The 18,169-nt window shown below is 35.0% G+C and overlaps 1 protein-coding gene across 1 annotated transcript in view; it reads left to right on the forward strand.

The window, feature by feature from the left end:
• The window catches only part of STAT1 (signal transducer and activator of transcription 1), a 57,545-nt gene that overhangs the window by 13,051 nt on the left and 26,325 nt on the right, over positions 1 to 18,169 (forward strand). Inside the window, exons 5-14 of the mRNA XM_044669690.1 lie at positions 675 to 764; positions 2,486 to 2,564; positions 3,360 to 3,451; positions 4,293 to 4,444; positions 7,149 to 7,307; positions 7,855 to 7,947; positions 9,603 to 9,662; positions 12,400 to 12,429; positions 12,512 to 12,605; positions 17,902 to 17,943. Of these exons, the coding sequence (XP_044525625.1) occupies positions 675 to 764; positions 2,486 to 2,564; positions 3,360 to 3,451; positions 4,293 to 4,444; positions 7,149 to 7,307; positions 7,855 to 7,947; positions 9,603 to 9,662; positions 12,400 to 12,429; positions 12,512 to 12,605; positions 17,902 to 17,943 (891 nt within the window). The remainder of the gene's footprint in view (positions 1 to 674; positions 765 to 2,485; positions 2,565 to 3,359; positions 3,452 to 4,292; positions 4,445 to 7,148; positions 7,308 to 7,854; positions 7,948 to 9,602; positions 9,663 to 12,399; positions 12,430 to 12,511; positions 12,606 to 17,901; positions 17,944 to 18,169) is intronic.

Consider the following 18,169-nt stretch of genomic DNA (forward strand, 5'->3'; position numbering starts at 1 on the left):
AAATATATCTATTCTATTCTCTCTTCCAACAGACATTCCTCAAGTCATTGAGAATGGTTATTGTGTTCCTCCTTAAGTTTTCTTCTCCAGTCTAAATAACTTTAGTTTCTTCAACCTATAATCAGATGGCAGGATCTTGTGGCCCCTTCACTCTTTTGGTCTTCCTCCTTTGGAAAGCATCCCTAATATCTAGGTACTCACAAGCTAAAAAAATGACAACAGAAATGCATATGAGATAACATATGCAAATGGATGCTTTCATTATTAAGTACCAGAAACTCAGAAAAATAAGCAGGATAAGCTCAGACACCTCAGAACTTATTAATGAATTTCTGAAGGGATCAATGAATGAAAGCCTGATGTATACATGAAAATTCTTATGTGTAGAGCTTAATAAAGTAAAAATTCATGGTTATATTTGTACACATTTTGCTTTTTTTTAGGATTTAGAATAAAACTTGGTCTAGAGTCATAATTAGTTTCATTATGATTCCTATAGGACATGTACTAGAGGTCCTTCCTTGTTGATATCATACTTATGGGAAGGTCTACAGTGGAACTCTGATATCAAAATGTGAATGTGATTTTTTGGAACGTTTCTCAGACCTAAATTTGTGATGGATAGCAACATACATCTGGGAAAATGCGATTGACCATGTCTTATTTTATGACAGGCTCATATGGGGAATATTCAAAATGCTGTCATGCCTGGCAAACAGAAAGAGATTGGACTGCAAGTCAAAAATGTGAAGGATAGAGTTATGGTGAGTATAAAGTTACTATCTACTCTCTACTGATGATTCTTTTACTTGATGTTTTTTTTGGTGAGAAGAGAGGATCAATTCAGAGATGTAACTTAATCTGGGGAACACCTGCTATAAAGGCAGTTAGGTAACTACTCCAAAACTTATAGTTGCAGAAAGTTACCTAAGTAACTTGCTAGGCATCAGGCAGATTGGAACAGAGCCAATATGTTCCAGAGATGGAATTAGGACCTCAATCTCCTTTACATAGAGATTAGTTCTCTTTCCACTATACTATTTGCCACATAAGAGAAAAAGAGGTCTTAAATGTTTTTAGGTCAACCTCAGGAGCTTTGAATTGAGACTTTGAAATTGTGGTTTTTGTTTAGATGAAAAAGGAAAATCACCTAGAACCCTTAATAAGTATATCACCCTTTAGCTCTCTGCACCAGATGGGATAAGAGTGCTTCTACTACTCAGCTCAGGGAAAACTCTATATAACCTTTGTTGCTGTTCAGTCATGTCTGATTCTTCTTGGCGCTATTATGAGATTTTCTTGGGAAAGGTACTAGAGTGGTTTGCCATTTCCTTCTCTGGTGGATTAAGGCAAATAGAAGTGCGCCACCTAGCTGCCTCCTTATAAACCTTTTTGCACTAAAGGCGAATTATTATTGTGAGGTAAAATTGGTTTTCCTGTAGTTCCCTCACTCTCTGTAAATGTCAGAATCGCTTATTTGCCTCTGTGATCTAGGTCATTTATTTGTGACTGCCCAATAATGAATCAAAAAAATTCCTCCTTCTTGTAGCCCCCTTAATGTAAGTTTTGACTTTGCAATTCAAAACTTTCTGCTTAGGTTCCTGGGGGGCCTAAGTGATTTAGCTGTCCCTTATCCATTCCCTGAAGCCATATGGGCAAGATGAACTTGAGGAATGCTGATAGAATCACCATCACAGTCTCTTCATGGGCTCGGGCACACACAGTAAAAGCTTTTCTTTCTTGTTTCAGAGTATTATGTCTCCTTCCAGATTTTGGTGGGTGACTTTAAACTCTAGACACCCAAGGAATAATATGACTATTGAAGAAGCACAAGCTATCTGCCTACGAACCAATGATATCCATTTGTGCAGTGTATTGCTGTGGAAAATCGTTGTGCCTCTCTAGGGTGTCAGTTTGCTGATCTGAAATAGTCAAGTAATGGAATAGATAAGTTCTAGGGTCCTTTCTAGCTCTAAATCTGTACTACCAGGACCCTTTGGAATGTGACTGGTGGTGGGATATGTATGTTGTCTTTTGCAAAGCATGAAGAAATCATTTGTGTGCCTGGTTTTCTTGCTATGCCTATTTAACTTGGGAAATCAAATCTCATTACCCAAGCAATATTTTCTAATCCATTTCTGGAAACAGATTGCGAAGAACTAAAGTTTATGGAATCAGAGAACAATGCTAGAGGCTTAATCTGCTGTCTTTATTGTGAAATTACAATGTTTTCACATTTAAAAAATAATGTTAATATAAGTATATTAATAGACCAAATGTCATATGTTATCTTTTCATATTATTTCCAAGGTCAATGCATCTTTCAAAAAATGAGAATTGTTCCATTAGAAAAACCTATTACTATAATTATAACAATTTTGCACTTATGTTTTCTGACTGCCTTATTGGGTTCCAGAAGAAAGATATTATTTGTTAACTTTGTTTCCAGTATCAGATTAAATAAACATTATATCCTAACTTGTAGGACATAGAACAAGAGATAAAGGTGCTAGAAGATTTACAAGATGAACGTGATTTTAAAATCAAAACCCTTAGTAATAGAGGTAAGAGTTAACAATTCAGAATGATTTGTTCAATTAGAAATTGCCCTAGACACACACAGTCAAGCTTAGGGATGCTTTTTTTGAATGCATTTATAATTTTACTTTAGAGTTAATATTTTCACTGTGTTCTTTTCTCTGGAAGACCAAAGAGCTTTTTAAATATAATTCTACTTCTTGTGTATATTTTATAAATGTCTTTGCCTTGTGTTTTGGGGGCTTCTTCACTTTGGCATAAACTGATAGCAAACGAAAAAAACCTCAAATATGTGGACTTTGTTGAATAATATGCCAGATATGTCTGTACCTTTGGAAACAAATTATGCATGAGAGGATAGATGATAAAGCCCCCATGTTTAATTTGGGGTAAAATGACACTGCAAACAATAATTGATTAGATTCACTAAGTCAAAGAGTCTCAGACTTGTGAGGGCCCTGAGTTCAATGACCAAGAATCTTTTATGCTATATCTCTGACAAGTGGCCATCTAATACATTATTTAGTCTTGATGTATGTAGTATATCAGAATAGTGTATCAAAGGAATTACACTGAAAATAAATATACTTGGCCATGAAAGCAAAAGTCCCACTTTTATATTATGAAAAATTTCCTGTTTGGTTTTTAAATGGAAGACTAATCTTTGAAAGTCTTGGATTGGAAAGCAATTTAGTTTTCTTCTTTACTTTTATTATAGTTTCACCAATTTAATTACTAAATATTGCCGATAATTATACTTCTGCTAATTTATTGAAAAATTTTATTGCATACTTATAATTATCTGTAATTTTCTTCTGTAGAGCATGATCACTTTGGTGCAGCAACAAATGAACATAAGCAGGAAAAGATGTTAATCCAAAAGATGTACTTAATGCTGGATCAGAAAAGAAAGGTAATTTTTCATGTGTATAAGGCAAGTTTTGTTTTAAAATCCTGTATATGAATAATAGATACTTTGAGACTAGAACATAGGAAAAATATTTTTGTAGGCAGTTAATTTAGATATCTTTTTGAGGCTAGAGGAATGTCTGACTAACTTAGGAAATGAGTTACTTAGGAAATATAAATAACACTTAAATTTTTTTATTTCATTTTTTAAATTATTAGGCATTTTTCTCCCTCTTGCCTCTACCACCAACAAAGAAGGAAGGAAGGGAGGGAGGAAGAAAGAGAGAGATAGAGGGAGGGAGAGAGAGAAGGGAGTCAGGGAGAGAGTTTGGAAGGGAGGGAGAGACAGAGAGGAAGAAAGAGAGAAAGAAAGGAAGGAAGATTCAAGAAAATAGGTAGGGAAGAGGGAAGGAAGGAGGGATGGAGGGAAGAAATTTTCTATATTGGTCACATAATGCATTATAAAAATGTATTATTCTGTATATATCGCTGATGTGAGCTGGGCAGTGTTCTCTTTTATTAGTCCTCTGAAATTGTGGTTTACAATTCAGGTGATCAGAGTTCTTAATTCTCTCAAAATTGTTCATGTTTATACTATTGATATTATAGTAAAGATTGTTCTTCTGGCTCTGCTCACTTCACTCAGTTATTAGTTCACATAAACCTTCCCATGTCTCTTTGAAACCATCTTTTTGTTACTCATTTCTTACAGCCCAAAATGATTACATAAAATTTACATATCACATTTTCTCAAATAAAAATTCTACATCAAGTATGAGGAAAAAACAAAGTAATGAAGAAAAATTAATTGATTTCACTTTATTTCCATGTGTCTTGCTCATTAGGAAGTTGTGCAGAAAATAGTAGAACTCTTGAATGCTACAGAACTTATCCAGAATGTTTTGCTTAATGAAGAACTAGTGGAATGGAAGCAAAGACAACAGAGTGCATGCATTGGAGGACCTCCCAATGCTTGCTTGGATCAGTTACAGAACTGGTAAGATCTAGAACCTCACCTCTCTGACTTGCAGAGTTCTCATTTAATATTTGTATCATCTTTATGGACTCTAGAACTTTTAGTTTAGAGTCTCCCCTTCCCCCCATTACTGTTTATTTCTTGAAAACATTCACATTTAAAATCATTTTCTGTTTGCTTTGGAAACTCATAGTGAAATTTTATCAGCAACTTCCATACTTGATATCTTTGCATTTTCCTCACATTCAAGTCTAGGGTACCCCACTTCAGAGCATTTGGCAAGACACACCAGGAGGTTGTGCTAAAGCAGTAATGAGAGGGACACATTAGGAAAATGCATTTCCCTTCATTCTAGCCTCAAAAGTCATTCACTCATATTTCTGTATTAAAATAAACACGTTATTCTAAAACCTTGAGGTTTTAGCATCAAAATGTTATCTTGAATTTCAAAAAAGGAAAGAGAATGGAGTCTGTAAACTATAGGCCAATAAATTTGACTTCTATTCCTGATAAATTCTAGAAAACATTATTAAAGATATATTAAAGATTATTAAAAAGTTCATAAACATCTAGAAACAGCAGCAGTGAAAACAAAGCGCCTGTGTGACCTCACAGAAACAAGTTATACCACATTAAACTCTCTTTTTTGTCAGGGTATATGAGGAAGGCTACAGATGCCATTTACTTAGATATTAGCAAAACATTTTTTATAAAGCCCCTCATGCTATTCTAGTGAAAAGAGAGACATAGTAACTAGCTGATTATATGATTCAATAATTCAGAACTAGTTAACTGACTGAAAATGAAGGGCTATATTTTAGTCTAAGCTTGGAAGGAAATTTATATGTGACTTAGATAGAGGCATGCTTTCAGACTGACAGAGGAGGAGGAGCTTTTATGGGGGAAATATATATATATATATATATACACACACACTAGGTGGCAGAGTCAGGATCCAAAAAGGTCTAGAATTTTGAGTCAAATCTACAAGATGGAATTTAATAAAGATAAATGTCAAATCTTATACCTTGATTCAAAACAGTTTTATAAATGTAAGCCAGTAGCATTGTATTTAGACAGCAATTTGGGGAAAAAAAAAAGATCTACAGGAGTTAGTTGTATATAAGCCCAATGTAAGTCAACAATATGATATATAGAAGCCCAAAATGCTAATATATATTTAGACTACATAAAGAAGAATTATCTAGGAGTAAGAAGGTAATAATCATACTTTACTCTGTCCTGGTTAAACCCTATCTTGAATATAATGTCCAGTTCTGGGTACTATATTTTAGGAAATTTACTGGTAAACTCCACACCCTCTAGAGGAAAGTAAACATGTAAGCAGCCAGAACATTTCCCAAATTCTCCTTATTTGGGAATTTTTTTCTTGCTCCTGATCACTTTTCAAGCTTCATTTGTAGGTTTTGAAAATTGCCTCAGAGAGATAGATGCTATTATCACCCCTGTTTTAAAAATAAGGAAACTGAGACATACAGAAGTTAAATTACTTGTCCAGGGTCACACAACTAGTACATGTCAAAGGAGGGATTTGAACCCAGTTCTACCTGATTTAAGGGATTTTCTAGTCTAGATCCTTGCTTTCATTATTCTTACTATCATTTTCATTTTCAGAGTGCCTGGCATATGGTAAACAATTAGGAAATGCTCTATTCATCCATCCATCCATCCATGCATCTATCCACCTATCATCTATCTATGTATCTATGTATCCCTATCTATGTATTTATCTATGTACCTATGTATCTATCTATCTATCTATCTATCTATCTATCTATCTATCTATCTATCTATCTAAGTATCTATCTACATATCTATTATGTACGTTCATTCTTATGTATGTATGTATCTACCTCCCTAGCTCTCTACCTCCTTACCTGTCATTTAATCAGTAAGGCATCTAAGTGGTACAAAGGAGAGAGTATGAAACTTAAAGTCAGGAAGACCTGAGTTTGAATCCTGCCTCAGACACTTACAAGCTCTGCAACCCTGAGCAAGTCATTTAGCCCTTTTTTCTTCAGTGTGCTTATCTAAAAGAGGATAATTATGGCACCTACCTTACAGAGTTGTTGTGAAGATCAATAATCTAACATTTATCCTTCAAGCGTTCTATAAATGCTCACTTTTAAAAAAGCAACCAATGCTCAAAAAAGCTAAGCAATTTGTCCAGGGTTATTCATGGTTTGTAAATTTGGAACTAGAAGAGATCTTAAAGGCATTTAGAAATACATCCTCTACCTTTTACAGAAGAGGAATCGAAGAACCAGAGAATTGAAATGATTTGGGATCATAAAGGCATAGAATCAGATTTGGAAAGGATTTCAGAGACTATTTAGTTCCAACCTTGAAAAAAATCATTGTTGATTAAATGACTTGCCCAAGGTCACATTGGCTCTAAATAGTAGAGCTGGGTTTTAACTCAGATTCCTTGGCTCCAAATTAAGCTTTCCCTAGTCCTTCTAAGAGGTGGCCAAGTGCTAGAGCGGGAAAGAGGAGCTAGAGCTAAGTTCTCCTTTTTCTAGTTCAATGCCAAAGGCAAGGACTATGTTTTACAATTTTATTACCCAGGAGGCCTAGAATAGTGCTAAGCACATGGGAGATGCTCAGTAATTACATTGTTTTTCACTGGTGTGTAGAAATTTGCCATGATCATTTTACTATGAAAACTGTCCTTCTGAAATCCATGAAATCCATCTCCTTTCAGGTTCACTATTATTGCTGAAAGTCTTCAACAAGCACGCCAACAGCTTAAAAAACTAGAGGAACTGGAACAGAAATACACCTATGACTTGGATCCTATCCCCAAAAACAAAGACATTCTGCGTGACCGAACTTTAAGTCTTTTCAAGCAGCTTATTCAGAGGTAACTACTTACTGGAGTGGCAATATTTGCCTGCATTTTTTGCAGTTATTAATTAGTAGCAAAATTTATTAAAATTCAGGAGCAATTGGTAGTTTAAAATATTAGAATCTAAGAAAAAATCTAAGAAAAAAAGAACAGTTGATGTCAGCCATCATTTTTCTTGAGTTAACCTGATTTAATTAAAATGTTTCCTTAGTATGCTATGACTGGTATTAATATATGAGCATTTCATCTGTTGGAAATGAGTCCAAAATGTTTCAATTGAATGAATTCCAATTAAAGCTATGACCTTTTAAGAAAGTACATAGTAAGCAGAAAATAAAAACTTTATCTTTGAATATTTTCTCATCTTTTTTCCATCTCTTTTGCTTGCTTGGGTGAAGTTTTTGTTTTTCTTGCATTTTGAATTCATAGTAACAAGTCTCTGAAAGTAGCTCAAACTGGAGCAGCTTATTGTTTTTCATGATTTTTCCTTATGTAAAAATCATATATTTCCTGCATCAATAGATGAGTGATAATTTGTCTTCTCTTTACTTTGTCATTGCAGCTCATTTGTGGTAGAAAGACAGCCATGTATGCCAACTCATCCACAGAGGCCATTAGTCCTGAAGACTGGAGTACAATTCACTGTGAAACTGAGGTAATAATGAATGTAATTCAAGTCTTCAGGCTTTGCAATTCTGACTTTGTTTTCAAAGCTAATGTACACAATGCTTTGGCGGAAAGGTTTTATGCAATACTTTTCCTATTATTTCTTTCACTAGACAGTCAATCAGACTCTTTTTGACCGTATGTTTGAATCCCTTAGAACCTACAACTGCATCATGATTTGCAAGAACATTTTTGCTATAATGTCTCTCGAGATGGAGTCCTTATAATCAATTGAGAGGATGCTATGTGTGACCTTTAAGAAGGGATCTACTCTGTCATTAGAATCATAGAATACTCACAACTGGAGGGTGGCTTAGATATCATCTAGCCTCATCCCTCATGTGACAGAGGACACATTTGAGATTCAGAGAGATTGTCTCTTGCTCAACATCACACAGATTATTAATGACAGAGCTGGGACCGGGATATGGAAGAGGTCACGATCAAGGATTCTTAGTGGCAGAATTTTGTTATCTTGTGGGAAGATCATACTTTGATCCTTTTTTGTTGTTGTTCAGAACTGTAGAGACTTTTTATCCTAAAGCAATGTAACATCTTCTAATACTAGCCCAGTAATTTTTGTTCTAGACCATACTACCTCCTGAGTGCTCTCTTGGATATGTTTTGTCTTAAAATTCATCCAGAAGCCATGAGAGTCATTCCACAAAGCTAAATTTTTTTTATTTTTATTTTTTATTTTTTTATTTTGCTATCATTTTAAGTGATTGTGGTACATAAACATTTAATAAGAGGTATTGCTTGGCTGATCTAGTCATTCATTTTATCGATCACCTCCTTTGTCCAAAATTCTACACCAAATTCAAGGAATACAAACATAACAAATAATACAACCCTTGCTTTTGAGGAACTTATGGTCTTATTTTTTCAATATTTAATGCTGGATAAATATTTATTAAGCATCTACTATATGCCAGGCACTGTGCTAAGTTCTAGGGACAGAAATACCCAAAAAAAAGTCCCTGCCCTCAAGGAACTTATGGTCTAATAGGGGAAGACTGTACCCAAAAGGAAGCTGAAAAGCTGGTGGGGGAGAATTTAGTGGGGGGAAGTAGATACCTGGCATGGGATCTCCTTGAGTCAAGTCAGGAGTAAAGTGAGGCTGGCTGGGGCTCTTCATGATATGATCGACTAGGTTAAGAAACAAGTATATTTTGTATATGTACTTGTATTATACAAGTATGATATAAAGTAGACTGTGGAGGTCAAATGAGACAAACTAGTGCTATTAACCAATCAACAGACATTCATTAAACACTTAGTAGGTGCCATTCACTGTGCTAAATGCTGGGAATACAAGGAATAACCAGAAACAAAAAGTCTCTGTTTTCAAGAAGCTTTAATTTTAAAGGGTAAAGCAGTATATAAAGGAGGATATACAGGATGACATATAAATCATATCCTGCAAAATAAATATGTGAGGATGGAAGTAGATGGCACGAACATCTGAAGCAATCAGTAAAGTTCTCCTGGTAGAGGCAGCACTTAATCTGGATCCTAGATAGCCAGGGATTTTGAAAGTTAGAGGTTGGGAGGGAGAACATTATAGGCATGGAAACAACTAGTACAAAGGCATGGTATTGAGAGAAACCAATGTTCTTGTATTTTTTCCCCTTTTCTTTCTAGGTTGCTGGTGAGATTACAGGAACTGAATTATAATTTGAAAGTGAAAGTCTTATTTGACAAGTAAGTCATCTTTCAAAAGTTCCTGGAGACAAGTTAAAGTGAAATATATAATTAACTAATTAATATTGTAATATTATAATTATAATAAGTGCCTAGTTGCCCCCAAATGAGCCTTTTAATTGGTTATTTGGATTGGCTTCTAGGTCAATCAATGTAAATATGTTTGCTTTTATAAACTTTTAATAAACTGAAAAATAAATTGAATTCTTCAAAAAAGAAATATAGTAAAAGTCCCAAAGCAGGGGGCAGCTGGGTAGCTCAGTGAGTCAGGCCTAGAGACGGGAGGTCCTAGGTTCAAACCTGGCCTCAGCCACTTCCCAGCTGTGTGACCCTGGGCAAGTCACTTGACCCCCATTGCCCACCCTTACCACTCTTCCACCTATGAGACAATACACCGAAATTAAGGGTTTAAAAAAAAACAAACTAAAACTAAAAAAGTCCCAAAGCATGTTAGACATGCTTAGTTCTCTCTACAAATGACCTTAATTCCTAACCCTTCTCAGAGGGTAGGGTCTTCTGTCCTTTTAATACAAGAAGAAAAACTGAGGTAGCTTTAGTGCTGGGGCCTAGGACGAATTTATCCCCAAGACCATATTGTTTGAGAGTAATCTTGGCAGACCTGGGCCTGAAACTCCAAAAATCTATTATGATTTTTCATAAGAATAATGCAAAGAAAACTGGAAAACAGTATGGCAAAATTAGGTTTAGATCAATATCTCATACCCTATACCAAGGATAAGTTCAAAGTGGGTATATGATTTAAACATAAAGAGTGATATTATTAGTAAAGTAGGTGAACATGGAATGGTATACCTGTCAGATCTATGGGGAAGGAAAGAATTTAAGACCAGGAAAAAGATGGAGAACATTACCAACTTATAAAATGAATAATTGTGGTTATATTAAATTTAAAAGGTTTGTACAAACAAAACTAATGCAACCAAAATTAGAAGGGAAACAACAAACCAGGGAAAAATTTAGAATGAAATTCTTTGACAAAGATCTAATTTCTCAAATATACAAAGAATTAAGTCAAATTTATAAAAAATCAAATAATTCCCCAATTGACAAGTGGTCAAGGGATATGAATAGGCAGCTTTCAGATGAAGAAATCAAAACTATCAATAATCATATGAAAAAACGTCCATCCCTTCTGATTAGAGAACTGCAAATCAAAACAACTCTGAGATAACACCTTACAGCTAACAGAGTAGCCAATATGATAGTAAAGGAAAATAATAAATGTTGGAGGGAATGTGGCAAAATTGGGACGCTGATGCATTGCTGGTAGAGTTGTGAATTGATCCAACCATTCTGGAAGGCAATTTGGAATCATGCTCAAAGGACTATAAAAGAACGCATGTCCTTTGATCCAGCAATACCACTACTAGGTTTATATTACTAAGAGATAAAAAAAAGATGGTAATGGTTCTGTTTGTACAAAAATATTTATAGCTGTCCTTTTTGTGGTGTCAAAAAATTGGAAAATGAGAGTGTTTCCCTCAATTGGGGAATGGTTAAACAAATTGTGGTATATGATGGTGATGCAAAATTATTGTGCTACAAGGAATGATGAACTGCTCGATTTCTATAAGAACTGGAAAGACCTCCATAAACTGATGTGGAGTGAAATGAGCAGAACCAGGAGGACATTTTACACAGTACCTGAAACATTGTGGGACAATCAAATGTGATAGTTTGCTACTAAAAACAATGCAATGATCCAGGATAATTCTGAGGGACTTATGAGAAAGAATGCTATCCACATCTAGAGAAAGAACTGTGGGAGTAAAAATCCAGAAGAAAACACATGATTTATCAGTTGTTTACATGGGTATATGATTTGAAGTTTTGATTTTAAAAGGTTACTCTGTTACAAAAATGAATAATAAGGAAATAGGATTTGAGTGATACTATATAAATACCCAGTAAAATTGCTTGTCATCTCTGGGAGGAGGGAGAAAAAAGGGGAGGGAGAGTACATAAATCATGTAACCATGGGAAAATTTTCTTTAAACAAAATATAAATAAATAAAATTTAAAAAAAGAATAACCCAGAGATGAGGTGGCTCACTTCTATCACAGAACAGGCTCATCCCACTTTAAGCCTACAACTTTAGGCCTAGACTGGAATCAGATAACTAATATAGGGAGGGTTTAGTCATATTTTTGGCAACTGAAAGAATTCCAGCTTAAGGAATTATAAATGAGAGTTTGAGAAGAATTATAATCTTGCTCTCTTTGCCCATGAACATCTTTCCAATTTCTAAAGCACCACTGTCTTCCTGAAAATTTACCTCATGTGGAAAGAGAAGGATTTTAAAAGGAAAAACTATGCATTAGAGGACTAATAAGGTCTAGTTCTGGACAAGTGGCAACTTCAAAGAAAAAAATGAGTTCTTTAGCCATAAAACTTCAAGATAATCAGAGATATATTATTGTTATGGTAAAGTCTGAAAGTTTAACCTGCAAACTTGAAACCCATATGTTGGATGCAAATGGTCAAAATCAATTGACTCTTCAATTTTTATGTTTTATGAGCAGATTGAAACCTTTGGAGAATAAAATGGGGCAATTTTAGTAAAGCACACTGGAATTTTCTCCAGGCCACAAAGGAGAAATATGCAAAGTTCCTTCGGATCTATCTCTCATTTATCTGTTTGCACAAATATCTTTTGGTTAAGTCACTTTGTGAAGCTTGTTTTCCAATTTAAATTATCTAATTTTTCTTTTACAGAGATGTAAATGAGAAGAATACAGTGAAGGGGTAGGTAAAACACTTTTGGCCAAATTTCACTGCTTCTTTTTTATAATTCTAAGCCTAATGAATCTTTCCAACTTCTGTATAGGTTTAGGAAATTCAACATTTTGGGTACACACACAAAAGTGATGAACATGGAGGAGTCTACTAATGGAAGTTTAGCAGCAGAATTTCGACATCTGGTGGGAAGATTACTTTTAAATTCTTTTATGTTTTTTCCTTTGTTTTATCTAAAAGCAGTATAATAACACTTTGTGAGAAAGAAAAAAACATGTGAGGGCAATTCCAGAATTTGCTTTCTGATAATCTCACGATACTGTCTTTGCCTTCATAATCTAAATAAGGAGTGACTTACATTTATTTGGAAGTAGTTAAGTGGTTCAGTGGATAGAGCACTGGGCCTGGAGTTAGGAAGACCTCAGTTCAAATCTTTCTAAGCCTTGCAAAGCATTCTCATTCTCTCTCTCTCTCTCTCTCTCTCTCTCTCTCTCTCTCTCTCTCTCTCCCTTTCTCTCTTTTTATCATACATATATGTGTGTGTTTATAAATAGATAAATATATGTATGTATGTATTTGTTCTCATTTGACCCCCATAACAACCCTGTGAAGTAGGTATTTTATTAACCCAATTTTGTAGATGAAGAACTTAAAGTGGGGAAGAGTGACTTATCCAGGACCATAAAGGTAGAATGTGTTAGAGATGGGATACAAACCCAAGTATCTCTGACTCAAAGGTCAATGCTCTCTCTAGTATCCCAAGTTGTTTCTTGTATTGTCTTATCCTCAAGAGATAATTTTTTTTTGCTTGTTAGATAATGACTATGAGAACAAGGCTTTTAATTCTTCCTTTAATTACCACATCATGTATTTAGTCAGAAATTTAGAGAAAATTAAAAACTACTTTTAGTAAAGCAAGAGGAAATTGCAGTGCCAAAGGATCTACAAGTAAATAGTTTATACTGAGTGTTGAGATTTTCTCACTATATACTCACTTTGTGGCCTTTGTATTTTGGCTTTTGCCTCCAGAATGCTCCTAAAAACTGTTGTCTGAAATTCACTCAGGACCTCCTAATTGATTAATTGGCCATTTTAGGTGGTTTTCACTTTCTTTGACTTGTGACACATTTACTACTATGGACCATGCCTTCATTCTTGAAATACTTCCCTCATCTTTTGTGATACCTGACTATATTGGCTCTTCTCCCTCCCTGATCCCTCGGTCTCTTTCTCTCACTCTCCTTCCATATTCTATCCAAGAATTCTTCCAAGGTTACTTTCCTCTTCTCTTCTTTCTACTTCTGACATCAGTTCAGTAATTTTACATGTGCCAGGCACTAGGCTAGGTACAAGGAGGATGCCAGAACAAAAACAAAATGCCCCCTACCTTCTATGAACTTACATTATTTTTTTTTCAAACCCTTACCTTACATCTTAGAATCAATACAGTATATTGGTTCCAAGACAGAAGAGTGGTAAGAGCTAGGCAATGGGGGTTAAGTAACTTGTCCAGGGTTACACAGCTAGGAAGTGTCTGAGATTAGATTTGAACCCAGGACCTCAACCTTACATTCTCAAGGAGAAACATGAACATAGAAAATTAAACACAAAATGTATATAAAGTTTAACCATTTTCTTGCTTTTGTTAATAGTAAAATTAATTTATACTTGAAAGCTCCATCATTTTTGTTTGATTCCCCTTCCTAATCAAGTATGATCCATTTTTCCTTTAAAACATATCTAATATTTTCTCTTAATTTTTCCATCCAAATTTAGACCATATTGAGGTAGCTAAGGCACAATGGTTAGAGTTGTGATGAACAAAAAACAAAATGACTGAGGAAATGAAGATTCACTCTTCTGACCATATAGATTTATGACACAATGCATGCCAATTGCTTAACAAACTGGATCAAGCCCCTTCCTCATTGTAGGCCTAGACCCCAACTATAGGGAGAAACTGACTTTTATGGTATTAATCATTATTTATTATTATTTTATTAACATTAAATTAATATTAAATACTATTAAGTTAACTATTAATATTTTATATTATTTACTAATTGTTATTAAAACAATTTATCAAACAAAACCAATTAATTAAAAGAAAGTAATACATTAGATAATTTGTTTTCTAATTGGATGTGAGATTAGGGACTTTCGAAGTTGGGAGAGGGAATGTAAGCAAGTACAATTCCCTGAATTCAGAAAAAGAGTTGCCCAGCTCTTCCCCAAGTGGTTGTAAACAATCAAAGGAACATGGGAACAATAACTGATAGATTAGTCTGGGTCTGTTTTCAGATAAGACATATAGGTTGCTTGAGATGTACAAAATTATGAGAAAATTCCTATTATCAGTCTTGGGATCTGACTGCATTTCTTGGTCAACATAACCTAATTCCTTGGTTAAGAGCCTCTAAAGAGCAGCTAGAGATAGTCCAGTGTCCCAGCCATGTAGAGCGAGGTTCAAGCAGTGCGTTAATATTTTCTTAATTGAATATACTCCTGTCACAATACAGAATTTGGAGTTGGCCTGTAACTGAATAGAAAAGGAACTAAGTTCGTTCCAAAATTGAGTCACGAGACGGAGTCAGTGTGGTTCACTCAATTCCCACAATTAACCATGAATCTCTTCTATTTCTTGATAGTTTTCTTATAGATGCCAGGTGTGGAATCAAGAAGACTTATCTTCCTGAGTTTAAATCTCAGATATTTACTACTGTATTACCCTATGGAAGTCACTTAACTCTGTTTGCCTCTGTTTCCTCATCTATAAATTAACCTAGAAAAGGAAATGGCAAACAACTCCAATATCTTTGCCAAGATAACCTCAAACAAGGTCACAATGAGTTAGGCACAACTGAAATAAGTGAACAAATACATGTATTTGTCACCATTAGTTATTAGACTCATTAAAGGCAACCAACATGCTTTTTATGTCTTTCTATTTCCAATAGCCCTTAAAGTAGGATGTTATTAACAATTGGTGTTAGGAATCCTTCCTGATATGAAATTTATGATTTTATGTGGGGATCTTACAGAAGCACATTTTAAAAAAGTTTTAATATTTGGTCACATTTGTGGTATTAAGTTGCATCAAACAAATTTAAATTAAAAATATCTTGCTGTAAATTTCTAGTCTTCTTTCTTTTTTTTTAACCAACCTGTGACTTTATTGGTTTAGGGAACCTCTGAAAATTAGTAACTTCTCTATATTGGATAGTGTAAAAGAATCAACTGAGATATTGAGAAATTGGGTAACTTTCCCAGGTCAAACAAATAGTACATATCAAAGGTAGGATGTGAGTTCACCCAGGTCTAAAAGACTTGGAGGACTGCTCTCTCTATACCATTGCCTTTTGTAAATTATTTATGTAAAATCAAAGCACTTTAAAGTTTTAAGTCCAACCCCCTCCTCCTTCTGTTGATTAGTACCCTAAGTTCCAGAGTTCAGGTGATTTTACCAAGATCAAAGAGCAGTGGAGCGGCAGAATAAGGACAGAACACAGTTTCCTTAGTTTATCATCTAGAACTTCCCTTGATACCTTACTATCTTTCTTACCTTTCATTCAATCATCCAGCAGATACTTAGTATCACACTCCTTTTCTGTTAAGATTCAAGTATTCCTCTGAAGTTTCAGGTCAAAATTGCATCCTCCATAGCCACAAGAACTTTTGACTGTTGGTTCTGTCTTTGTTTGGATTCTTCCCCTCTTCTCTTGAATAAATTTCATTTTTTAGATCCCCTTCAAGCATACTTACTGCCTTCAGAAGCTCCTTCAAACTAAATGGAATCATTATGCTTTCTTTTTTTTTTTAACCCTTAATTTATGTGTATTGGCTCCTAGGTGGAAGAGTGGTAAGGGTGGGCAATGGGGTCAAGTGACTTGCCCAGGGTCACACAGCTGGGAAGTGTCTGAGGCCGGATTTGAACCTAGGACCTCCCGTCTCTAGGCCTGATTCTCAAACCACTGAGCTACCCAGCTGCCCCCCTCATTATGCTTTCTTAAGTGATTATCCTGACCAGTTTTCTCTCTTTAATTAATTCATCAGATAGCAGTGAAACCCAGAATTTCATTTATTAACTTTTCTTTGTCCCTGTGATGATAGGGATGATAGTATACTCTGACATAAATCAGGGTGTGAGCAAATGTATTTCATTCGTGCATTCATGCATACTGATTTTTAGTTTAGCAGTCAGCATCTTCTTGCCTATTGCTTTAGTGACATCATTAAAATCCAAGTCAGTCATTTTTTTTTTGTCATGCCCTTATTGTGAGTGCCTTTTGTAAGTAGAACCATGTTAAAATGGATTTGGGGAATATATCAAAGAAAGAAGTCCCAAGGAAATAGAATCAGAACTATATTTGCCTTGAAGAAGCTAATGGGGAAATAAAAGGAGTGATTTTTTTGTAATTAAATATTGGTCAAACAACAAGCTTAGCAAGACAGCACAAAACTTGGTGTTAGATAGCCTCATTATAAATCCTTTTCATTAATTTTTTTATAAGATGGAAAAACAAAAACTTTAGGATCTATAATTGAATGGGCCACAGAGGCCATCTAATTTAGTCCCTTCATTTTATAGCTGAAAAGAAAATGAGGACAAGGGGGACCTATAACAGGCTGGTCTAGGGAATGGGCATATTTGGGAAGTCTAGCTTGTTGTTTCAGACATATCCAATTCTTCATGACCCCATGTGAGTTTTTCTTGGCAAAGAAGCTGGAGTTTGCCTCTTTCTCTCCAGCTCATTTTACAGATGAGGAAACCAAGGCAAATAGGGGTAAGTAACTTGCCCTGGCTCACACAGCTAATAAGTGTCTGAGGCTAAATTTGAATTTGAGTCTTCCTGACTCCAGGTCCAGTATTCTATTTGTTGCACCACCTAACTGGGTTATTCTAGTCTTGTGGTAGCAGATCGGTTCTGTTATAATTCCATGGGCTATATATGTTATGAGGGTTATGCAGAGACTCCTGGGTCTGCCTTAGAATAAGAACTAATCTAGAGGAGAAGGGAAACAAGAAATCCTCTGAGCTAGGAGTGTTGTGGTGTGCAGTTCCTGCAGCCAGACCAGAACAAATTTGCTCAAAAGGAGGGAAAATAGAAATTCTTTACCATCGTAACTAACTCGCAGTATTATTCAGTATGATATCAGACTGTTAGACAGGGATGACATTTCATTTATTCATCATTCAAATATCACTATTAAAGACTTTTTATGTGCTAGATGTTGGGGACATTTGGAGATAAATGTGGCATGGTCCCTTTCCTCAAACAGCTTAAAATTTAGTAAAGGAGTTTAAAAATCTTTAGATTAAAAAAATAGAATAGGGTGCTTTTATATATGCTATTAAATCAAAATCATGCGTCTTGTAATTTTCTTCTGTAGATTTGTCCCTGCTTCCACTTTTGTCTATAGTTAATTTAAAAAATAAAAATTACCATAACATATACTAAGAGGATTTTTTTTCTCTTATAGCAATTGAAAGAACAGAAAAACGCAGGCACCAGAACTAATGAGGTGAGAGATCATTTTTGCTTTTTCCATCATGTCCATCAACCTCGCTCTCCCTCATCACCTATTTACAGTCACTTGCCAAATCTTAATGTTTCTCACATCAGGCCCCTTCTCTCTAAACTACTTCCTTACTTCAAGCCCTTTATCATCTTCTGCTAGATTATTTCAACAGCCTCCTAACTGGTCTCCTTTCCTCTTTGCATTCTAATCCATCTTCCACATTGCTTCC

This window comes from Gracilinanus agilis, chromosome 3, assembly GCF_016433145.1.
Source record: "Gracilinanus agilis isolate LMUSP501 chromosome 3, AgileGrace, whole genome shotgun sequence".
Taxonomy (NCBI): Eukaryota; Metazoa; Chordata; class Mammalia; order Didelphimorphia; family Didelphidae; genus Gracilinanus; species Gracilinanus agilis.